Source organism: Schistocerca cancellata, chromosome 2, assembly GCF_023864275.1.
Source record: "Schistocerca cancellata isolate TAMUIC-IGC-003103 chromosome 2, iqSchCanc2.1, whole genome shotgun sequence".
In the NCBI taxonomy this organism is placed as follows: Eukaryota; Metazoa; Arthropoda; class Insecta; order Orthoptera; family Acrididae; genus Schistocerca; species Schistocerca cancellata.
In genome coordinates, this window is record NC_064627.1 from 599,506,453 (window position 1) to 599,532,208 (window position 25,756).

General features: G+C 43.4%; 1 protein-coding gene across 1 annotated transcript in view; it reads left to right on the forward strand.

Moving 5' to 3' along the window:
* LOC126162238 (esterase FE4-like) overlaps positions 1–13,348 on the forward strand; it is a 75,143-nt gene extending 61,795 nt beyond the window's left edge. The window contains exons 9-11 of the mRNA XM_049918610.1: positions 366–498; positions 12,550–12,667; positions 12,899–13,348. Of these exons, the coding sequence (XP_049774567.1) occupies positions 366–498; positions 12,550–12,667; positions 12,899–13,052 (405 nt within the window). The 3' untranslated portion in view covers positions 13,053–13,348. The remainder of the gene's footprint in view (positions 1–365; positions 499–12,549; positions 12,668–12,898) is intronic.
* The last annotated feature ends 12,408 nt before the right edge of the window (positions 13,349–25,756 follow it).

Genomic DNA, 25,756 nt, shown 5'->3' on the forward strand with positions numbered 1-25,756 from the left:
TCCATGCCCGAGGCAGGATTCGAGCCTGCAACCGCAGCAGTCGCGCGGTTCCGGACTGAGCGCCTAGAACCGCGAGACCACCGCGGCCTGCTGTGCAAACACACTTTGAGCTTCTGACACGGTGTGCGATGATGGCGCCCGTTACATTACTCTAATGATCTTTGCGACTGTTCACACTCTTTCCGTGGATCATTAACATGCCTTGTTATTACTGCCTTGATCTCGACTTACCATTTATTCAAATTTGTGATCCAATGTGTGTAATACATTAATGGAGGCACTACAGTGGAATATTAATATTTTATGCAGATTTCACGTTCCTGAACTACTGCAGTTTTTCATGATGCACATATTACATTTTACAGTTGGAAACACACCGCCATTTTGTGGAAGGAGTGGACGCTGCCGTCAGAAGCATGGCTCGCTATTCCTCGAACCCTGTCTACTACTACCAGTTCTCGTTCGTTGGTCCTCGCAGTACTTTTCCTCGTGGTCCAGGTAGGATTAAAACACATTACAGTAGTATTATAAGCCTTTCTCACTACCTATTGTAGATATTCGTCAATTATGTAGACAATATATATATTTTACTACACAAATGTAACTTACTTCGAAGATAATTAAAACATATTTCGTATTACTTTTCTTCACTAAGAAAAAATTGTGTAGATGACCTGCTGCTTAATCGCGGAAGACATTACAACACACATAGAATACTGTTAACTAAAGTGCACCGAATGAGATCTCCTTAGGAACTAGCATTGATTCTGAAAACATCATTGCTCATCTAGATAGAACGCAGCAGGTCGTTTAAAAACAAGAGGCGAATTGTGATGGATCTAACATCAGACTTTAATTCTGGGAAGACTAAAAGTGTGTCTGAACACACAGTGCACCGAACACTCCTAATGACGGGCCTTCACAGCAGACGACCCACGCATGTGCCAATGTTAAGATTGCGACTGAAATGGGCACGTGACCATCGGCACTGGGCGTTGGCGCAGTAGCAGAGCGTTGCATGGTCTGATGAATCCCAATACTTTTCTCGTCACGTCAGTGGGAGGACGCGAATCTGTAGTCTTCCAGGGGAACAGCTCCCTGACACTTGTACTGCGGGATGGAAGCAAGCTGGCGGCGGCTCCATTATGCTCTGGGGAACATTCAGGTGCGCATCCATTGGTACAGTGGAGCTCTTGCAAGGCACCATGACGACCAAGGAGTATCGTACACTGGTTGCAGACCACGTACACCCCTTCGTGAAGGTCATGTTTCCCGACGGCAGTGGCATATTTCAGTAAGGTAATGCGCGATGTCACAAGGCCAGAAGAGTGATGGAGTGGTTCGGGGAACACAATGGTGACTTGTAATAGATGTCCTCTCCGCCAAATCGCCAAATCGCCAAATCTCAACCCGATCGAACACATCAGTGGTGTGATTGAACTTTGCGTCAGAGCTCACCCCCCCCCCCCTCTCCATAATTTACGGGAATTAGCTAACGCGTGCGTGCATATATGGTGCCAACTCCCTCCAGCAACCTACCAAGGTCCCCTTAGTTCCATGCCACGAGGCGTCGCCGCTGTCATCATGCCAAAGGTGGACTTACCGATTACTATGTAGGTCGCCATCATGCTCTGGCTAATATGCATCGATATGTAAATAATTAATACTTCAACACAACTAAACGAAGTAGACTGGAATGACGCCACTTGCATTCTTTATCTAAGGAAAGATTAGACAGTGGGCATCCCGTTCAGAAATCGATTTTTAAGGCTCATTCTTTATGAGACTATCTTATGCGAATAGAGAATCGTTAGGATAAGGTGGACCAAACTGAATGCCATTCAGAATTCTAATGGCACCCGAGGCTCGCACTCGAGCGGGCATACATTTCTCAGTTAGTTTGTTATTTACAAGTTCCATAGGTTATTTGAACGATTTTTTTTATCTAAATGATGTGGAACCTATCAGCTTACGGGATATATATATAAATGATTAGCGTTAACATAAATTAACACACAGTCATTTATAGTTGTGCTCATGTGATTACACATAACGTTTTTTAATTGTCTGCAGGTTTTTAAATTGAATTTCGTCGTTGTAATAGAAGGAGTTATCCAGCAGAAATTATTTTAAATGAGTTTTAAAACTTGCTTCGCTACATCTCAGACATTTTACGTTATTGAGCAAACGACAAAACATTTATGTTGCTGCATAGATACCAACCATTTGCTGAGCCACTGACAGTTTAAAAACGGGTAAAGAAGTTCATTTTTCCTTCTAGTGTTGTAGGTATGGACATCGTTCTAGCCAAATAGTGATGGATTATTTACGACTAATTTCATTAGCGTATAAATGTGTGTTGTGATGGTGCAGATAAAATGTAAAGGTCCTTGAAGAGGTACTATGCGACGTCCATGGGTAAACACATGTAATTCTTACTGCTCGCTTTTGTTCACTCAACACTTTCTTTCAAAGTTATTGGTTGTCCCAGAATACATTACTAAGGGGAAATTAATAAAATATGTCGGAGGTTGATACGTTTGTTTCCTAGTTACTAATTATACAAAGAGCCAAAGGAGTTGAACCTACTATTTGAGAAGCTCAATAATATACTTCTTCCATTTCATCAATATCTACACTAAAAATTTGTTGTTCGGATCTGAACGAAGTGTGGGTGGTTTTTTTTTTTTCAAAATTTAGGGAGAGTCCATTTTCAGAGAACCACTGATTAATTCCTTGGAATACATTTACCAATTCTTCTGTTGCTTTCTTTTTAATAAGATTTGTTGTAATACTAGAATCGACTTCAAAAATTACCAACTTCGCTTGTTGAATGTTAAGTGGAAGGTCATTCACATACACTATTTGATCAAAAGCATAAGGACACTCGGCTGAAAATGGCGTTCGTGGCCCCCTCCGTCGGTAATGCTGGAATTCAATTTGGTGTTGGCCCAACCTTATCCTTGATGACAGCTTCCACTCTCGAAGACATACATCCAGTCAGGTGCTGGAAGGTTTCTTGAGGAATGGCAGCCCATTCTGCACGGAGTTATGCACTAAGGAGAGGTATCGATGTCGGTCGGTGAGGCCTGGCAGCATGATGGCGTTCCAAAATACCGGAAGGGTGTTCTATAGGATTCAGGTCAGGACTCTGTGCATGCCAGGCCATTAGGGGGATGTTATTGTCGTGTAACGACTCCGCTACAGGCCGTGAATTATGAACAGGTGCTCGATCGTGTTGAAAGATGTAATCGCCATCCCCGAATTGCTCTTCAACAGTGGGAAGTAAGAAGGTGCTTAAAACATCAATGTAGGCCTGTGCTCTGATAGTGCCCCGCAAAACAACAATGGGTGCAAGCCCTCTCCATGAAAAACACGACCACACCATAACGCCACCGCCTCCGAATTTTACTGTTGGCACTACACACGTTGGCAGATTACGTTCACCGGGCACTCACCATACACACACCCTGCCATCAGATCGCCATTGTGTACCGTGATGAGTCACTCCACACAACGATTTTCCACTGTTCAATCGTCCAATGTGCTTACACGAAGCGAGGCGTCGTTTGTCATTTACCGGCGTGAAGTGTGACTTATGAAGAGCCGAAGTTTTCTCACTTCCTGCCTAACTGTCATAGTACTTACAGTGGATCCTGATGCATTTTGGCATTCCTGTGTGACGGTCTGGATAGATGTCTGCGTATTACACATTACGATCCTCTTGAACTGTCGTCGGTCTCTGTCAGTCAACAGACGAGGTCGGCCTATACGCTTTTGAGCTGTATGTGCCCCTTTCGTCTCCACTTCGCTATCACAACGGAAACAGTGGACCTAGGGACGTTTAGGAGTGTGGAAATCTCGTGTACAGAAGTATGACGCAAGTGACACCCAATCACCTGACCACGTTCGGAGTCCGTGAGTTCCGTGGTGCGCCCCATTCTCCTCTCTCACGATGTTTAGTGACTAATGAGGTCGCTAATAGTGAGTACCTCGCTGGAGGTGGCGGTAAATGTAGCTGATATGCGAAAAACGTATGTTTTCGGGGGTGTCCGGAAACGTTTGATCAAATAGTGTATATAAGGACAGTATTGGGCCCAAAATGAACCCTGTGTGATACCGTTTCAGACTTTTTTCCCCGACCACCGACATAGACACTGCGACGTCTGGAGCCGCGCGGGATTAACCAAGCGGTCTAGGGCGCTGCAGTCATGGACTGTGCGGCTCTTCCCGGCGGAGGTTCGAGTCCTCCCTCGGACATGGGTGTGTGTGTTTGTCCTTAGGATAATTTAGGTTAAGTTGTGTGTAAACTTAGGGACTGATGACCTTAGCAGTTAAGTCCCATAAGATTTCACACATTTGAACATTTTTGTGACGTCTGGAGCAACGTGGACCATTAGCACGGTGACCATCGTCTCGGGTTCCCTTGACGTGGCAGCAGAGGGTGGCATGTGTCTCATAATATTGTCTTTTGATCTTGTTCCTACGTGTCATCATCGACGTATCTATATGCGTGGATTCCAATGAGAATGAACGTCACCATATTATATACGTCGTCGTCAAAATACAGGCCCAACTGTTGGCCCAGCGGTTTGGTGTGCCATTGGGTACACAGCAGGCTCACATTTATTCGAGTAGCCAATATTTTGGAAAGCATCAGGGAGATTTCTGACCTGTTACGGCTGTTTGTAGTGTCTTATCTTCGAGGTCACAGTAACGTTTTCTAGAAGTAACCCAAGACCAAACGTTGGCCTGGTCGTCTTGATCTGCACCAATTCAGAGGCTGTTAGACTGTTGCTCCGAGTAGCACATTCTCCAGAACTCTCAGCTATTGAAATGTCTGGTCATCGTTCCGAGAGAACGCCACGCCACATCTCGGAAGCCACTGTGACTGATGAAATCTGGCAATGAGCTGAGCAGTATGGAATGACGTCCCCGTATCTGTCAACCAGGCTCAGTTAGACTTAGTGCCCAATTGCATTGGAGACGGTGTAACAGTCAAAGACGGCAGCTGCGTGTACTGCATGTCACATCCTGTGTACAGAGCAATGACAAAGTTACAACTGTATACTTTCGACCACACTGTATCTGCACAATAAATAAAATTTTCCTATTTGTTATCCTTCCTGGTGTCGCACTTTTAGTAGGCAGCGGTGTAAGTATAATCGTAGACCTTGAAACATCTTATTACGTAGTCTTTTGCGAAGTGGTTTTGATTCTTAGAAATTCAGTTTTGTTCAGTTTTAAAAATGGAAACGTTTGGGGTGTTGGAGGCAAAAAATCACAACTCCAACGGCATCTTACGTTTCGTGACAATCAACGAATTCCTAAATTTAGACATCCAATTTCTCCAAGCTGTCGAAAGTTCCACAAGGTTTCCAGTTCGACATCAACACTCAACCAACCCTGACGGTTCATTGTTGTTGGCTAATGTACGTTCACCTCCATGTTCAAACGAATCAGTTCCAAGTTTCAAATTCGAGAACTTAACTTGCATGACATGTCTTTGTACATTTCGTTTATTCGCTACGATCCTACTCTCAGACATGTGGTGAATACTGTATCCAGAAACAGCAAGAGGACAGAAGACCCGGCAGTTCGCAACTGGGTTCGCAACTGGTAGTTTCATGCAGCGGAATACATACACTTTCCGCATAAATTTTTTAATGTTTTTATCTGAGTTATTAGTGTGTGAACTATTTGTAATGTAAAAAAGTTTTCGAAAGTTAGTTCCATCTATAAAGACCTGAATGAATATTTTAGATTGGAAAGAAATGTAGATAGGGCACTAGTGATGAATGTTGACGGTTGTAGTAGGCTGACGCATACATACATCTAGCTGTGCCCTTTATAGTGTAATCTGTTTGTTTCACATTTGGCCAGTAGGAAGCATTTAAGCAAAGTAGTAATGGAAAAGCACGAGCCAGTAACCATTGTCGACGCCAAATAACATATTATCAGCATGTGAATGAGTCCTAATAGAGTAGAGTGAATAATTCCCAGGAAGGGTTCCATTAAAAAGTTACACATCGGAGTGTACGGGTATTCTGCTACGATAGTGATACTGTGTGTGGAACCAGGGGGAGAAAGAGGGAACAGTGTCTTAAACAGCGAAGTAAAATGACTGCAATAAGAAAGGAAAAATAATTACAGTTTTACTTCTCGGCGGCGACACAGAAAGAGTTGTGACAAAGGATGGACGGGAAAGGAAATTGGCCATAAGCCAGTAATACGTGAGTGACAACGGCCTTCTCGCAGTGACAACATAGGTGCCCGTCCGGTCACCGAAGTTACGCGCTATCGGGCATGGCTAGCACTTGAAAGGGTGACTCCGCGGGTCTGTCGATCGCTGTTGCAAAGCGGGGTGCACTCTGCCCTTGCGATGTCAACTTAAAGAGCTGCTTAACTGAGAAGTAACGGCTTTGGTCACGAAAACTGACAACGGCCAGAAGAGCGGTGTGTTGACTATATTAGCGTGCACATACACTTCCAGTGATTCCTGTCGGCTGAGAATGACACGGCGGTAGTTGGCTTTCGTTAGGCCTTCCGAAATCTGTTCCTAAGGAGTTTAGTTCAACAATACGTGAGTAATGATGAAATATACTGCATTCTCTTGCATGTCACTCCGATAGGGGATGCGAAGGCAAGAGTAAAAAATTGTTCAAATGGCTCTAAGAACTATGGGACTTAACATCTGAGGTCATCAGTCCTCTAGACTTAGAACTAGTTAAACCTAACTAACCTAAGGACATCACATACATCCATGCCCGAGGCAGGATTCAAACCTGCGACCGTAGCAGCAGCGCGGTTCCGGACTGAAGCGCCTAGAACCGCTCGGCCACAGCGGAAGATGAAGGCAAGAGTAGATTAATAACAGCATGCACATGTACATTTAAACAGTCATTATTCCCGCGGTCCAGCGCGAACTGAACAGGAAGAAAACCAGTATGTTGTTCAATGGGAAGTACACTCCGACATGAACTTCCTAGTGGTTTGCCGAGTGTAGTTGTGAGTGTAGATATGGTCTGCACTGCCGTAATGGATATTACATATTTGGCACCCCGACACACCCTCTTATGCTGCAATTGGTGTACTGGTGTCTCCGTCGAGAGCTCAATGGCATCTCTCCCAATCTGGTCGGCTGACATACATGCAGTTCTGTCGATTTATGTAGTCAAAAACTCGCAGACATCTATGTATGCAACACACGAGTAATCGAGCTTCCGGCAAGTCCCACTTTGAACTACGAGGTGTAGTCATAAAATTTTGACTACAACATCAAAAATAAAATTACGTAATGAATTTTGCGTTTGTTTTCAGCAATACGGGGTGTTAATAATTAAATTTCCAGTTTCAAAACGCTGTAGAAGAGAACCACAATCCAGAATGAAGTAAAATTCGAACAGCATATTACTCGTATTGACGTAGAGGGGAACGTAATAGAACCAAAAAAGAAAAACGAAAATTTTATCAATAGGTGACACTGTAAGCGTCAGAATATGCACACAAATAGACGCGTCACATCCGTCTGCCCCTCACTTTGCGTCCGAGATGAGTGACATGACCGTCTCCATGAATAATCGCGAGCTGCTGGTAAAGTTCTTATCCAAGAACGGCGATTGTGCACTAGTCCTGCTGAAGTGCCGGACACTCAAGGGCATTAAAGAAGGCACCAGTCCGACGTCTACTAAGGGTCTGGAGAAAAATTTCGAAAAGACAGGTTTTTTTTTTTTAAGTGCAGTGAGCCAGAGGGAGGAAAGCAGCTGATCCGACGTCTGTCGTAGATGCGGCCACAGCACTGTGGGAGGGGTCGAGAGGTAGCGAGCAAACATGCAGTGAAAGAGGAATCGCCTGAACTTCGGACTTGTCTGCAAGCATAAAATACTGCGAAATATCCCGTATGGTGATCCATACAAAATCACCTATGTTCAGGAGTTATTTCCTCCTTTCCTGCCAGTAAGGCAAACGTTCGCTCTGGAATTTCTTTCTCGCATTAAAGTGTACAATGAATACCCATGACACATTCTGTGAACAGACTAAGTCCATTTCCATCTCCAAGATCCTGTCAATACGCAGAACTGCAGAATATGGGCAACGGAAAATCAGCACGCGCATCAACCGGTACCATTTCTTCTGCAGAGGGGACTATGTTTTGCGTTTTGACGGCAGCGTTTATCGTAGGGCCTTTTTTTTTTTCTCAATGACATGAGTCCTGCGGGTACTCTTACTCGTACCGTCAGTGGTAAAATGCTGTGAAACTGTTTTGTACACACGTCATTCCAACCCATCAACTGCATGGATGTTAGGGTCGGATTCTTTGTATGCAAGATGGCGATCGTCCGGGCACTACACAGCTAGTGAAACAGCAGGCATTTCGCAAATGCTAGAATTATCAGCCGTCATTTCCCTACAGCCTAGCCGTCGAGATCAACTGATCTTAATTCGTGTGACTTCCGGTTGCGGGGTTATCTGAAAGATATGTTCAGTGAGCCAATAACAAACGTAGCCGAACTTAAGGCACGCTTTGCGCACTGGATTCTGAACGAGAGTCCCGAGACACTCCGGTCCGTTGTAGAACATGCTGTTTCTCGATTTCAACTTGTAAGAGAAAACGGTGGATAGCGCATTGAACATGTCTTGCGCCAGTGATGTGAAATTAAAAATTGATTGCATTGTTACTTTGTAAGCGGTTTTTGGTCCCAGGGCAATGAAAATTATTCACTTTGCTTTGTAAATGGTTTTTGGCCTCAGGACAGTTAAAAACTGATTTTTTTCTGTTGAATGTGGTACGAACTTGCCTTTGTGGGTGCGCTTATCTAACTATCAGTGAGACAATCGTTAACTACCGCGCTTGTAGTGGTGCTCATTGAATAGTACAGACGGTACAACGTGCAACTCAAACCATAGCCGTCGTAATGCATGTTATCTGCCGTGTGTAAAGACGCTTACAAAGCCACTGTTGGTAAATTTTTCTTTTTTTTTGTCCTGTAACATTTCTAAGTGCGTCAAGAACATATTATTCAAATTTGACGTCATTCTGAGATATGGTGCTCTTTCTACAGTGTTTTGAAGCTGGAATACTGATTATGGACACCCTGTATACCTGCAGTCCTGGAACACATTAAAATCCCTGCGCACAGCCTCGCAGCAGCCAGCAGAGGAGCCAAAACAAAAAATCGCAGCAAGTTGATGAAGTGCGGTATTGTGCGGTAATTCGTTTTCTTCATCTGAAAGGAAACAACTCCGCAGCAGTTCGTAGGGAGTTGGTCTTAGTGTAGGACTATAGTACATCTCATATGACACAGTGGTTAGGTGACGATGACTTTTTGAGTGCAGTCAGACAAGCTTGAATGAAGAACGAAGTGGTGTAAGTGTATGGCTACAAAACCCCATAATAATACATTGATTAGGTGACGGAGAAATGGATACCTTATTTTAATCACGGCAACGACAACAACAACCGTTACGAAATTGTCTCGAATGCAAAGCAGCCCATGGTTTCTGCTATAATAATATAGCCTTCTTCAGAAGTTCAGAATAACATCTAGACCAGTAATGCAATCTACACATAAACTTCAAAATTCCGCAAGCGATAACATATTACTTACATCAACACTAATCAATGAAAAATGTCTTAGCCCAGCGACTGCCTCAAGATCAATAAAATAACTTCAACAGACATAAGCCTGTTTCGAACATAAGTAAAATTACATATGGCACTGTATGTCCTCCGGCACTACTTCTGTAATACTGGGCGCACGGACGTCTAATGCGAGAGGCGTTCAACGAATTCGAAAGTAAAGTTCTATGTATGACTTGGCAGAAAATCCTAAGAAATTTTGGTCTTACGTCAAAGCGGTAGGTGGATCAAAACGAAATGTCCAGACGCTCTGTGACTAAAATGGTACTGAAACAGAGGATGACTGACTAAAGGCCGAAATACTAAATGTCTTTTTCCAAATCTGTTTCACAGAGGAAGACTGCACTGTAGTTCCTTCTATAGATTGTCACACAGATGACAAAATGGTAGATATCTAAATAGATGACAGAGAGACAGAAAAACAATTAAAATCGCTCAAAAGAGGAAAGGCCGCTGGACCTGGTGGGATACCAGTTCAGTTTTACACAGAGTACTCGAGGAACTTGCCCCCCTTCTTGCAGCGGTGTATCGAAGGTCTCTAGAAGAGCGTAGGGTTTCAAAAAATTGGAAAAGGGCAGAGGTCATCCCCGTTTTCAAGAAGGGACGTCGAACATATGTGCAGAACTGCAGAGCTATATCTCTAACGTCGATCAGTTGTAGAATTTTGGAACACGTATTATGTTCGAGTATAATGACTTTTCTGGAGACTACTCTGTAGGAATCAGCATGGGTTTCGAAAAAGACGATCGTGTGAAACCCAGCTCGCGCCATTCGTCCACGAGACTAGAGGGCCATAGACACGGGTTCCCAGGTAGATGCCGTGTTTCTTGACTTCCGCAAGGCGTTTGATACAGTTCCCCACAGTCGTTTAATGGACAAAGTAAGAGCATATGGACTATCAGACCGATTGTGTGATTGGATTGAAGAGTTCCTAGATAACAGAACGCAGCACGTCATTCTCAATGGAGAGAAGTCTTCCGAAGTAAGAGTGATTTCAGGTGTGCCGCAGGGGAGTGTCGTAGGACCATTGCTTTTCACAATATATATATAAATGACCTTGTGGGTCACATCGGAAGTTCACTGAGGCTTTTTGCGGGTGATGCTGTAGTATATCGAGAGGTTGCAACGATGGAAAATTGTACTGAAATGCAGGAGGATCTGCAACGAATTGGCGCATGGTGCAGGGAATGGCAATTGAATCTCAATGTAGACAAGTGTAATGTGCTGCGAATACATACACAATACATTATCATTTAGCTACGACATAGCAGGTCAGCAACTGGAAGCAGTTGATTCGATAAATTATCTAGGAGTAGGCATTAGGAGTAATTTAAAATGAAATGACCATATAAAATTAATCGTCGGTAAAGCAGATGCCAGACTGAGATTCATTGGAGGAATCCTAAGGAAATGCAGTCCGAAAACAAAGGAAGTAGGTTACAGTAAACTTGTTCGCTCACTGCTTGAATACTTCTCACCGGTGTGGGATTCGTACCAGAGAGAATTGATAGAAGAGATAGAGAAGGTCCAACGGAGAGCAGCGCGCTTCGTTACGGGATCACTTAGTAATCGCGACAGCGTTACGGAGATGATAGATAAACTCCAGTGGAAGACTCTGCAAGAGAGACGCTCAGTATCTCGGTACGGGCTTTTGTTGAAGTTTCGAGAATATACCTTCACCGAGGAGTCAAGCAATATATTGCTCCCTCCAACGTATATCTCGCGAAGAGACCATGAGGTTAAAATGAGAGAGATTATAGCCCACACAGAGGGATACCGACAATTTTTCTTTCCACGAACGATACGAGACTAGAATAGAAGGGAGAACCGATAGAGTTATTCAATTTACCCTCCGCCACACACCGTCAGGTGGCTTGCGGAGTATGGATGTGGATGTAGATGTAGAAATGTGCTGCACCCCGCACACCATAGGTGGCTCTCACCACAGTGAGCTACATCGCACCGTTTATCAGGCAACTAGTCAATATATACGACAATAAATCAATAACAAGCATACATGTGCAAATGAAGGACCATATACTTATTAATATGAATGTCCAACAGATGAAATACTGTTGCATACGATCATTAGAGTGGAAGAACATTAACAATTTCATATAACAAAGTTTGTCGTATTACTATTTGATGCGTCATTCAGAGACGACACTATTATATGCAAACATAACTTCAGCTGAACATCACATACACATGCGATGTGACCCATACGTATCGAGAGTAAACAGGATCCATTTCATTAGCAAGGATTTGGAGCACCGAATACTTACTGACCATCCTTAACGCTACGGCGTATGTGGCCAGAATTGTGTAATCCCTTTTCAGAGAATGATGTGTGCCAGTCACTACTTCTCCGTCCTACAAGTTCGCCTGACAGGTAGGCTGTCGAACACGACAGTAACACAGCTGGTCGACATCATGTCTGTCACAGTCGACTGGCGACTTACTGATTCTGCGTCGTTTTGCAAACAAAGTGAATGGAAGAAGATCCCCAGAAGCATTTTCAGGTTTTCAGACCTTCTCTAAATCCATGCCATGACGATTTGAATCTCTGTCTGCAGTACACGGAGGCTTCCCACTGCACCGAATTTTCATAGTTGGGACTCTTTAGTCTTAATGAAAAATTATATATTTTCATGTGCTTATTATGTGGCATAGAGTTTATTTCAGTCACATGAAACCTTCTCGGTGTTTCAGTCTTCGCTGTATTCATTAATGAACTATAAAAAATTAAAAAGTTATTACTTATAAATACCAGTACTTCATAGATGTTGTTTCTTTTGCGTAGCTGAGAACAATATAACTCTTATACTCGACTATAAGAATTCATAATGAGTATGCTTCTCTACCAAACCTGCACTATATTTGTTTACATGCCTTTCATTTACTTTCAGGTGCAGCTCACAACGATGATGTGAAATACATGCATGCAACAGATCTGGATCCTGATTCGGATGGAGGTGTAATCCAAGCTCAGATGACAACAATGTGGACCAACTTCGCTAAATATGAGTAAGTGATATTCTTGCTAAAGTTTCAGATTGTTTTAGTAGACTGTTGTTATAAAGAAAATGAAATGTCTCATAAGCTAATTCTATGACAACACGTCCATAAAATTTACTCATCCATGAGTTGTCATACTTTTCATACTAAAAATGATGTAGATGTATGTGATGGCTTCATTAGAGTGTTATGAATTAAACACGGCCTTGTGACCAACTCATATGATTGTTACTGTTTCAGCAATCCAACGCCGGAACAGACCTCCATACTAACAGAGACGTGGAAGGAGTATGATGAATCTTCACCTTACTATCTGGAGATAAATGGACCTCTTAGCCTCAAAACTAACTTGTACGAACCCTACATGACCTTTTGGCACAAGCTGTTGCCTTAAATACCTTCTATATGCTACTAATGACAACATTTAACGATTTGGTACGAGATGGAAGTTGCTTAAATAAAAATTCCAAAAGCAGCAGTTTCAGTACACTATTATGTATGATAACGGATAGGTGAACTGATTTGCTATACTGATATTGTAGTCCTCAGAGACATAGATGTTGTACAAAACTGCTAATATTTTTAAGTGTTGTAGCTTACCCTTTCTTAACAAGCATTATTAAAGATATAATGATTATTCTGTGTGCCTCTTTTTTTTTTAATTGTACCGTGTATTGTGCTTACGTCTCTGTAAGAAATATGAAATTAATATACTCTGGATCACCTTATGGACATGAATTTTGTTAACCTCCTCGTTTTGTTTTTTGCCTGTCGAATCATACCGAGATAACAGTTACTTGAGCTCAGTTTATTTTGAAAACTTTAATGTACAGTTATTTGAAAATAACTATTTACATGTCATTTATGAGCAAAAGTATATGAAACCAAACAATTCTGCTGCAATGATTTGATGGTGCATGGATAATTGTCATCCTACAGATTACTGTAGTCATGTTATTTCACAGAAAATATACTATTTGTACAGTTGTAGGGCGCAAACATCACGATCCATATTTTATGAAAGACATGCATACAAGGCACCAATAACAGTAATAACAATTTTTTGTAGGAGAGGAAATGCTCAATTTCTGGATAGCAAATTCGAAACAGTGAGACCTCTATAATACAAAAAAGCGTGACAAGGCCTTTGACAGATTATTTTTGTTGTACTTCATTTTATTAGGAAATCTCATGAGCTGCCATCGTTCTGATGCTAGCCTACTTTAGCATAGCCATGAACACGGACATTCAAGTAGGAATTGACCAACCAGGGCATAGATACTTAGGTGATAACTTAAATTATGTAGTTACAATATTGTATAGACAGACTGTGCCATATCATGCTGTTTTTCGTGCAGGATTGCTCCTTCACCTATGACCCTATACCTGTCATTTGGCTGCAACGTTCATTATGGATTTACCCGTAATATACCTGTGCGATATATATCCACCACTATTCTAAATATGTGCTTGAAAATGCGGGCAGTGCTCGAAACCTGTCACACATGAGGGAACAACAAAAGAGGTTAAAACAGATGAGTTGGAACTATTTCTTTGTTTTGCACATTTCACTTATGTTAGGGGCATCACCTGGCCATAATGTTGCACAACAGCCGTACCGGTTGAGCTGTTGTGTAAAAGCGCTGTAAGATGTATTCCTCGTTACGTGCTTCGAAAGGTGGTACGGTCCTCATACAGAAGTGTCTTCAATGGGAACAGAATGTTTGCACGTGGGGCAAATTCTTGTGATATATACCCTCAGTGGACATACATCTTTAAAAGTTTCCTCCTATTCTGTATCGTGGACAACAAATGAGCTCATGATCAAGTAGTAGATACTCAGACCGTTGGGGGCAGAGGAGCTGCAGTCAGCACCAATGAGTGTTTAACAACTACCGAATAGCAGTGTGGAGCACTTGTGGGGTTGTCGTAAGCAAGCACAGTTGACAGTGGCCAAAGCAGGTCCTCGTGCAATAGCAGGGTCGTTATCTTTTGACTGTTGATGACGCTTTGCCAGCGTTGAAAACAAACGAACTGAGTGTGGATATTTTTTTCTTAATTAATTGTTTCTTTGCGTATTGATGAGACGAGGGAAGGAGTCAGGGAAATCTCATAGCAGCGAACTGTATTAAAATATACACTTTTGTACACTTACAACGATCAAAAATGAGAGTAATATTCAACAAATGTATTTCTTCTGGTGCTATTCTTACAAAATTCACAGCCAGTAATGATGTAAATGGTGTTCTTATGTAATTGGTGATGCTTCTTTTCGATTGTCAATTTTCGTAATGTTAAGAAGGAGCGGAAGCATCTACGTCTGGGAGCATGGCATGATGGTTAAATGGGATGCGTCTGATAGATAAGTGGAGGCTGAAAAGGAGAGGTGGCTGGGAAGGGTACGGGGATCTCCATATAATAATGTGGCAGGCAGAGCTACAGCTGATAGTGTAGACAGATTACATCGTAGAGTTATGAGTTACGAAGAGAGAGTCTTAGGACAGGACATAGAGAATGTGGCGCTGGGAGTGTGATGGAATATTGTACAGGTGCGACAGAAGCCTGAGACAGCAGAGCAGTGGGGACACACAGTTGTTCAGGCATCAGTTTCGCAAGAGGTATGGAATTTGCGTAAATGCCCTTACATTTTGAGCGGAGATTGAGAATTTAATTAGCTGTTAGAGAATGCATGTGCAAACAGGAAGACGAATGTGGAAGTATAAGGCTTTCTAGGCAAATCAAGAGGTAATATTTTGAGGGTGCAGAATTTGACCTTGGTTGGGATATAGAACATGGTAATAGAGATAAATAAATAAGCAATTAATGAGTTTATGACTGAACGACTTATTATGAAGCCAGCATGTAGGCTGCTAAATGGACTATCGCACTTTAGTGGGTCTTGTATATCTACAGTAAAACTATTGCTCACTGAACTCTAGGTGAGTATAGTTAGGAGCGCTATATTCTGAACTAAATTCAACATACATCTCCAAGTTTACATTGATGACCCTATATTTCAAAAAGGTCAAAATCAGTTGTATCCCTGCAAGAATACAAACAGTCATAGCGTAGATACAATTTAAAACATAATAATGTCTGCTTTTTTCTTTCAATTGCTTAGCTCACAGTATAGTGAACACCTACATATTTACATTTAATTACAAGACGACCTCAGGCTGCTGTAACACAAGATCAGCTTCATTGACATCTGCCACAAAGGTAGTAACAACTGATGTGATTATTTTTTCTTTTGTAAAATAACATGTTACATTCCAGAATGAGATTTTCACTCTGCAGCGGAGTGTGCGCTGATATGAAACTTCCTGGGAGATTAAAACTGTGTGCCGGACCGATACTCGAACTCGGGACCTTACATGTTACATTCCTTACGAACACAACATAGGCATTGCGATTGTCAGTTACTTGTCATAATTTAACAAATGTGTCATTGTGAAGGTTGTTCCTGTAGGGCCTACACAAGATCCGTTTCTTCCGCACTCAATGATCCATCGATGCATTCTAAATCTACACCTATATCAATAATCGGCAAGCCACCTGCCAGTGTATGGCGGAGGGTATTTCTGGTACCAACAACTGCGCTCCTCTTTACTGTTCTGTTCACGAATGGCGCGTAGGAACGACCATTGTCGGTGAGCCTCTGTATTACCTCTAATTTCTCAAATTTTCTCGTCGTCATCATTTTGCGAGTTGTATGTCGGAAATTGTAATGTGTTGTCACGCCGGCCGTTGTGGCCGAGCGGTTCTAGGCGCTTCAGTCCGGACCCGCGCTGCTGCTACGGTCGCAGGTTCGAATCCTGCCTCGGGCATGGATGTGTGTGCTGTCCTTAGATTAGTTAGGTTTAAGTAGTTCTACGTTCTAGGGGACTGATGACCTCAGATGTTAAGTCCCATAGTGCTCAGAGCCATGTGAACCATTTTTGTGTTGTCCGACTCTTCCCGGAGAATATTCTCTCGAAATTTTAGTAGTAAACTTCTCCGTGATTCACAATGCCTCTCTTGTAATGTCTGCCACTGGAGTTTGTTGAGCATCTCTGGTTAAGCGATTCTGTAATTAAACTCACGGCTCTAAGTTGGATCTTCTCTGCCTCGTTCATCAGTCCTACCTGGTAAGGGTCCCAGACTAATGAACAATACTCAATAATTGGGCGAACAATGACTTCGTCGATAAGGTACATTTCCTTAACATACTTTCTATGGATCTCAGTCTAGCATTTGGTTTTCCTACTACACTCCTGGAAATGGAAAAAAGAACACATTGACACCGGTGTGTCAGACCCACCATACTTGCTCCGGACACTGCGAGAGGGCTGTACAAGCAATGATCACATGCACGGCACAGCGGACACACCAGGAACCGCAGTGTTGGCCGTCGAATGGCGCTAGCTGCGCAGCATTTGTGCACCGCCGCCGTCAGTGTCAGCCAGTTTGCCGTGGCATACGGAGCTCCATCGCAGTCTTTAACACTGGTAGCATGCCGCGACAGCGTGGACGTGAACCGTATGTGCAGTTGACGGACTTTGAGCGAGGGCGTATAGTGGGCATGCGGGAGGCCGGGTGGACGTACCGCCGAATTGCTCAACACGTGGGGCGTGAGGTCTCCACAGTACATCGATGTTGTCGCCAGTGGTCGGCGGAAGGTGCACGTGCCCGTCGACCTGGGACCGGACCGCAGCGACGCACGGATGCACGCCAAGACCGTAGGATCCTACGCAGTGCCGTAGGGGACCGCACCGCCACTTCCCAGCAAATTAGGGACACTGTTGCTCCTGGGGTATCGGCGAGGACCATTCGCAACCGTCTCCATGAAGCTGGGCTACGGTCCCGCACACCGTTAGGCCGTCTTCCGCTCACGCCCCAACATCGTGCAGCCCGCCTCAAGTGGTGTCGCGACAGGCGTGAATGGAGGGACGAATGGAGACGTGTCGTCTTCAGCGATGAGAGTCGCTTCTGCCTTGGTGCCAATGATGGTCGTATGCGTGTTTGGCGCCGCGCAGGTGAGCGCCACAATCAGGACTGCATACGACCGAGGCACACAGGGCCAACACCCGGCATCATGGTGTGGGGAGCGATCTCCTACACTGGCCGTACACCACTGGTGATCGTCGAGGGGACACTGAATAGTGCACGGTACATCCAAACCGTCATCGAACCCATCGTTCCACCATTCCTAGACCGGCAAGGGAACTTGCTGTTCCAACAGGACAATGCACGTCCGCATGTATCCCGTGCCACCCAACGTGCTCTAGAAGGTGTAAGTCAACTACCCTGGCCAGCAAGATCTCCGGAACTGTCCCCCATTGAGCATGTTTGGGACTGGATGAAGCGTCGTCTCATGCGGTCTGCACGTCCAGCACGAACGCTGGTCCAACTGAGGCGCCAGGTGGAAATGGCATGGCAAGCCGTTCCAAAGGACTACATCCAGCATCTCTACGATCGTCTCCATGGGAGAATAGCAGCCTGCATTGCTGCGAAAGGTGGATATACACTGTACTAGTGCCGACATTGTGCATGCTCTGTTGCCTGTGTCTATGTGCCTGTGGTTCTGTCAGTGTGATCACGTGATGTATCCGACCCCAGGAATGTGTCAATAAAGTTTCCCCTTCCTGGGACAATGAATTCACGGTGTTCTTATTTCAATTTCCAGGAGTGTATTTACTGTATGTAGTCATTCCACTTAAGCTCTCTCTGGATAGTTACTCCTAGATATTTTACGATATATATTGTTTCCAGCAACTTTTCTTCAATCGTGTAGCTGTACGGCAATGGATTTTGTCCCCTGTGTGCATGCAATATGTCACATTTTTATTGACGTTTCGGGTCAACTGCTAGTCGCTGCAACATTAATCAGGTGCTTTTGCAAATCGGTAGCGTCTTATAGCGTTTTTACCTTCTTGTAGACAATCGTTTCATTCGGCAATACCCTTTGGAGATTCGACATTTGTTACTAGATAATTTACATATATCGTAAATACTAACGGTACTATCACATTTCCTTGGTGTACTCCGGTAATTACCTCTACATCTGTCGATTCCGTTTGTTAAGAGCGGAGTGTTGATTGTGTCTTCATATAAGTCTTGAATCCAGTCGCAACTCTGTTCCGGTACCCGGTTCAAATGGTTCAAATGGCTCTGAGCACTACGGGACTTAACATCTGTGGTCATTAGTCCCCTAGAACTTAGAACTACTTAAACCTAACTAACCTAAGGACATCACACAAATCCATGCCCGAGGCAGGATTCGAACCTGCGACCGTAGCAGTCGCGCAGTTCCGGACTGAGCGCCTAGAATCTAGGATCAGCGCGGCCGGCTCCGTACCCGGGAAGCTCGTATTTTTTTCACTAAACGGTAGAGTGGAACGATGGCAAATGTCGTCCTGAAATTGGGGAACAAAGTATTAACATGAGTGCCGTTGTCCACAGCGCTAATGGTCTCATGGAGGACCAGAGTTCGCTCGGTTTCGGAGGACTCCTGTTTGAGCAATCAACGCTGATTTATGTAGAGGAGATTTTCTTTCTTCAAAAGTGTCATAATTCTTGATCATAAAAAAATTTTCCATATTTCTACAACAATTTGACGTGAAGAATATAGGCACATAATTATGTGCACTTCTCCTACGACCCTTCTTGGAAACAGAAATGACCTGAGCTATTTCCAGTCCCTAGGTACCCTTCGTTGCTCCAGCGATCTACAATAAATTTTTGCTAGAAGGTAAGGAAGTACTTCCACATTATCTTTGTAGAAAACTGAGGTGTCTCATTCCATCCTGATGCCTTTACAACGATTAAGCGATTTTCTGTTTCGCAGTCGGTTAGCTCAGTATCTGCGACTCCGCAGTTAAACAATTTCCGAAGACAGAATTCAGTATGTCAGCGCTAGTATGGTACTAAGTGACTAAATTTAAGATTTCGGCCCGTTCAGTGATTGTACATGAGACCAAAACCCCTTAGGGTTTTTAGTCGCATTGCCTGACTAAATTTTACTTTCAGAGTCATTGAACGCTTCTCTCATTGCTATCGTTACACTCACTTTCACTTCGTTCAGCTTTTGTTTTTTCATGTGCGTTTTGACTTCTACTGAATCTGTGACGAGGCTCTCCTTGTTTACGTAGCAGTTTTATAACACGGCTATTACAGCATAATGGGTCTTTGGCAACCCTTAAGACATTGTTCGATTGTCTAAAGGTGAATCATGTATTTCAGTTTTTTTTTTCCTTTTTACTCCACAACTTCTTCCTCAGCACTGAATATTTGCTGTTGACTGTCTTAGAGATACTTCACAATTTGTATTCTGTCACTCTCGCTAAGTTTTTTTAATAGCCGTAGTCATAGCTGCTATTACAGACTTGTGATCACTGATACCATCCTCTGCTTTAACAGATTAGATAAGTTAATGTGCGTTTGTTGCTAGGAGGTCCATGACATTACCCTAATGACTTTGTTCTCTAATTATCTGCTTGAAGTAATTTTCGGATATGATATTCTCAATGACGTCAGACGAAGCCCTGTCTCTGGCACCAGTTTTAATAACATGACACTCACAGCTTATAACATGGAAGTTGAAGTCACCCCATATTACAACAGCGTGATCAGGAGGAGTTTTAATGATATGACTCAAGTTTTCTCTGAAACGCAGTACGAGTACATCTCCCGACTTAGGTGGTCTATAAAAGCATCCAATTACCATTTTTTACCGACATTTGATGCTTAACTTCACCAAGATTAATTCACATTCGGAATCCGTGATAACCTCGTTAGATATTATCGAATTCCTTACTGAAATAACGATGCCACTACGACTGGTGACTAACCTATGCTTACGATAAATATTCCAATCTGAACTTAGGATTTTAATGCTGTTCACCTCTGTTTTCTAGTTAATTCTGTGCCAAATATTATCTGGTCCTGAGTATCGAGCAGAGGGGCTGGTGACACAGCGGCATCTGCAATAACATTTATTTTCCAGGATGAGTTTACGAAATTATAAATCTCCTTCATAGCCTCGCACATTGGCCGGGTACCTGTGCTTGCAGCGAAGAAGCACTTGCGCACCCCGTCAATGAGTAGTGACGTCAGAGCCGCAGAGCCGCAGGTGAGACTGTCATGGGCGAGTGTTGTCGGCAGGCGGCGACGTGGAGATGGGCAGCTCCTGCCGTTCTGCAGTACAGTACGGACCTGCACCTTAGAAATCTTGTAGGCAGCCAGTAGTGTGCGTAGGAGAGGATAGCCAGCTGTGTGGTCCAGGAGTCATTTGTCGTGAAGATTAGACCTTCAAACGGAATGAAGTGATCGGTCGGCAGTGACGGCCGCCGAGTTACAAGTCTTCTCAGTCATAGAATCTATCTTTGAGTTCCGAAAGCTACATTATTTAAATAGTCCACGCTTATGATGTGGTGGCCTTGGGTACATGATCAAATTTTTCCTCCGTTGTTGGTACGATCAGCGGTCGGAGCTTTGCTGTGGTGGTTCAGTAATTTTGTGGAAAGGCGCTCATGTTGCCTAAACAGAACGTTATTAAGTACACGCCCAGATCAGCCCTTTCATTAGGCCTATATCAAATGTATGTGAAGTTTAAACTGTTGAGTATCAAGAGAGCTATAATTATTCTGCTCAATAATTATCCTCGCTCGCTGAGCTTGTACCTCTCTGCAGCGATTCACTATTGCGGTGGTGTTCTGGCACTTGAAGTTATAGAGTGTTACTTCACACTGCCCAGCGATGTTGAATTACGGTGTTTGCTCTTTTGCTTCCCTTCCTCGTAGGGAGCCTGGTATCTCTCTACTACTACGTCGGTAGTACGCCGTGCTGACATTCTGAATGCTACACCAGCTCCTATGCTCTGAGCTCGATCTGTAGAACTTTAAAAATTTTCAGCTTCTGTACTGAAATTACCATGTGACGCGGCACTCCTCTCTTTTTCCAAAACAGTTGTCTTAAAAGTATTCCCTCTGATTATCCTCTTCAAAAATCGCATACATTTACATATATATAACAGTACCATGTGCCAGTTACTCCAACATTTTTGCTCACGTAAGATAACCTACATGGGTCTTTCTTTTGTACCATTAATCCTATACCATTATTGTTAAGTTCTGGTTTGAATAACCCTTTTTAAAGTTTCCTTATGTTATTCGTACGTCTGTCCTTACAAGTTATCACAAATTTACGGTTTCTCTTACTCTACGATTTGCACGTTATGTCAGTAAACCTCTCAACAAGTATCTGCTGTGCCGCTAGGTCCAGTAAATGAATTTCTGAACACAACTGAAGTACGCAAATTGCTATGAGAATCCCGGCAAAACTCGTGGTTGTAATGCCGATATTATTATGTTTAGTCGTCGGTTCCGTTGACATTGCTGAATTGATTGATACATTTGTCCCACAGAAATTATCCCTTGCTGTGTTCCTACTAGTGTATCTAAAGCTCATATGATGTCATGATTTAGGGTGTTGTTAAGATATGTTACATTTTGTGATGGATACACTTCTTTGGCCAATGCAGCATAGAGTGGCTTAGTTGGAGTACATTCGTACCCACGACGGTGTCTGGTAGGCCGAAGTTCGTCCGGGCTATCACACAAGTTGTACCGTTCAGCAAAGTGCTACTGTTGCTTACATAGAACTTTGCTATCTCGTTAAGTTTTTCATTGTCATACCAAATTAGATCCAATGTGCTTAACTTCCGAATATGAGGTTGTGGAGTCAATATTTCCTTCAAGCATTTCGTTGCTTCTGCTTTACCTAGCGATAGTTACACTTCGCCTGTCTGTGTTTCACTTTGCACTTCTCTGACTGCAGAAGAGGTGATGCTCTCCTTCAGACACTTCTGTAGATCCCAAGTCACATACTAGCTCAGATATTATCAATATCTCTCGCGTCTTCACTTGCATCAATTTACCCATCGTATCCAATCCTATCGAATAAGGGTGAATCGGATAAAACGGGTACCGAACGTTCATTGCAGTGACGTAATCAGATCAATAGGTAAAACGTTGCTCTGCTGTACATGTTTCCATGGTCCGTATATGGTAAAATGTCGCCAACATCTTTCCGACACTTCTATCACGTGCTATAGTTCCACAGGAAATACTTTTCCGCTAGGAACAAGCCTGTCAGGAATTTTTGTGCTTTCTTTGGGATTGGAATTATTATATTCATATTGAGGTCTGAAGGTATTTCGCCTGGCCCGGGCACGGTGGCCGAGCGGTTCAAGGGCGCTTCTGTCCGGAACCGCACTGCTGCTACGGTCGCAGGTTCGAATACTGCCTCGGGTATGGATGTGTGTGATGTCTTTAGGTTAGTTAGGTTTTAAGTAGTTCTAAGTCTTGGGGACCGATGACCTCAGATGTTAAGTCCCATAGTGCATAGAGCCATTTTTTATCTCGCCTGTCTCATACATCGTGCTCACTAGATGGTAGTTTTGTTAGGCCTGGCTCTCCCAAGGCTGTCAGTAGTTCTAATGGAATGTTGTCTATTCTCGGGGCCTTGTTTCGACCTATGTATTTCAGTGCTCTGTCAAACTCTTCACGTAGTAATGTATCTCCCATTTCGTCTTCATCTACATCCTCTTCCACTTTCATAATATTGTCCTCAAGAACAGCGCCCTTGTATAGACCCTCTATATACTCCTTCCACCTTTCTGTTTTCCCTTCTTTGCTTAGAACTGGGTTTCCATATGAGCTCTTGATATTCACGCAAATGGTCTCTTTTCTCCAAAGGTCTCTTTTATTTTCCTGTAGGCAGTATCTGTCTTACACCTACCCCTAGTGATATACGCTTCTACATCCTTACATTTGTCCTCTAGCCAACCCTGCTTAGCCATTTTGCACTTCCTGTCGATCTCATTTCTACATTTCGGTTTTCAGACAGAAAAGTTCTTCTTCCATGTGAATCTCCGTCCATATTCGTTGCCACTGGAGGTTCTGCCGTTTCGCGGATCTTCACGATTCCTGGGTCAAACATCTCTGTGGCATTATTGATCTGCCACGGTATAGTGACAGCACTGGCAGTTATGTCCTACATTATAGGTCTCAAAACGCCTATGTTTTGACTAGTTTTTCATTCTGTTAACAGATTTTAACGTACTGTGTTTTTCATGGCTTCAGCTTGAGTTTTCAGTTGATTATTAATACTGCGAATACCACTGCTTGTGTTTTGAGTTGATTATCAAGCTCACTAATTTGTGCCTTAGTTTTACTGTTAAAGGTACTAATTTGTGTGGACAAAAGCTTGAATACGTCTTTCATCATTAATGGTTTTTCAGTATCCTGCTCTACTCTGCCTTCATGTGTTTCTGTTGGTTTTTTCCTTATTTGCAGCGAGCTAAACGCATTAAACGATTCATTTGCGTAACCACTATCTTCAACGTAAGCTTCCTCATTTGTTCCCTGCTCTATCTCCTATTTAATTTGTGATGGGCTCACTATCTTATTTATTCGTTTACTTACGCGTGGTGTTCCATGTAAGCCAATTGCCGTTCCTTGGTGTTTCCTGTGCATTCATTTCGATAACCGCAATTGGGCTCCATGACATTTCTCGGTGCACCCTTTGCTGCCTCGTTCCGCTCGATTTCATTCATCACTGTTCTTGTATCCATTATAATAATGAATGTGAGCTACAATTTACCTTATAAAACCTCACAATATTTACTATTTTTTTCTGTATTGAATTAACTACAAGTTTGCGTCGCTGGACTTCCAGCTCTCGTAATGCTCTCGTTTCGCGCTTTGTACATGCGCTGCGGTCTGTGTTTTAAAGTGCACCTCCGAATATCCTACGTTACTCGTAAATTCAACACTATCCACCCACTAGTTTACCCACTGCTCCTGGTACTCTGCCGCCCTCTACCATCACATTGCCCCAACGCTACACCTCCACACTCTCCACATCCTCTCCCAACGAAATTTTAATTGTCTTCCTATACCCCCTCCTGCCAAATCTAAGCAAAAACCACCCTACCTTCCCCGGTCAGGGATCCTTTACTCTCCACTCCTCTCCACCCACATCGTAAGGCTTCATACGGAACGGCACCCCTCTTCACTCTCAAGAATTCCTCCTCAAAACATCTTCCCACAGGAACACCCTCTCACGCACTACCCCTACTGCTACATTCCCACAGTACCCCTCCTCCTGGCAGTTTAGGCCAACTTATCACTTTACTCATCTCGCTGTCTCTGTTTTAATCAGCCAATAGCGGCTTTTTACGTTTAACTTAAGCAACTGCCCCTCTGGCTTTTATCTTTTGTGAAATATTCATTCACCATTTTATGTTTTTAATTATGCATCCGAATCTCTGTCTTTTCATTATGTGAAATATGCATTTTTTTCAACCGCACTGACCTGTTTTATAACGTGTTTCAAACTTGTTTCTCTCATATGGCCAAAGAACGGCGTCTTGCATCCTGTGGCAGCCATCTCCCCGCCCGTATGAAGCGCTGTAAATGAAATGACAATAATGGTATGACAAATTTTGTGTGTATCCGAGGATTGGAACCCCTCTTCAACTTGGTCGTAACTCCCGGGATTGCTCACATGTGTAAAATCTCGATAGAGAAAAGTTTCCACCGTCTACATCATCACCATTACTGGCAGGCCTTGCTGCCCGTCATGTTCGTCGCCTTGGCTACTAGTCATTGCGTTTGGTGCCAGTCCTTGTTACATATCATCGCCTTCTCCGCCAGAATCGCCTTTTTCGCCGGTCATCACCGACACATCCAAACGTTGCCGTCACCGCTGGTCATCGACAGTCATCGCCAGGCCACCACTGCCATTTTTGCCTCAATCATCGTCACCGTTGCTTCATCGCCCGCTTGTCTTCAAGTATCACGCCGATTTGCCGTAATGCGCAAAACTGTACGGAAATGAAATAATAAACTGCTCTAATAAAACACGGATGTCCTCCGGAATCTTATGCTGTTGGTTATGTTTTCCTCGAATAATGGCGAACACATACCCTCCTCGGTAAGTCGACACAGTCTTTCCAAATGGCGCTTCCTAATGCAATGATGTGCTACAAATTACGTTTTGCACAAAACAGCGTTTTGGAAACCAAAATTAATGTCAGATAGAATAAAATTGACT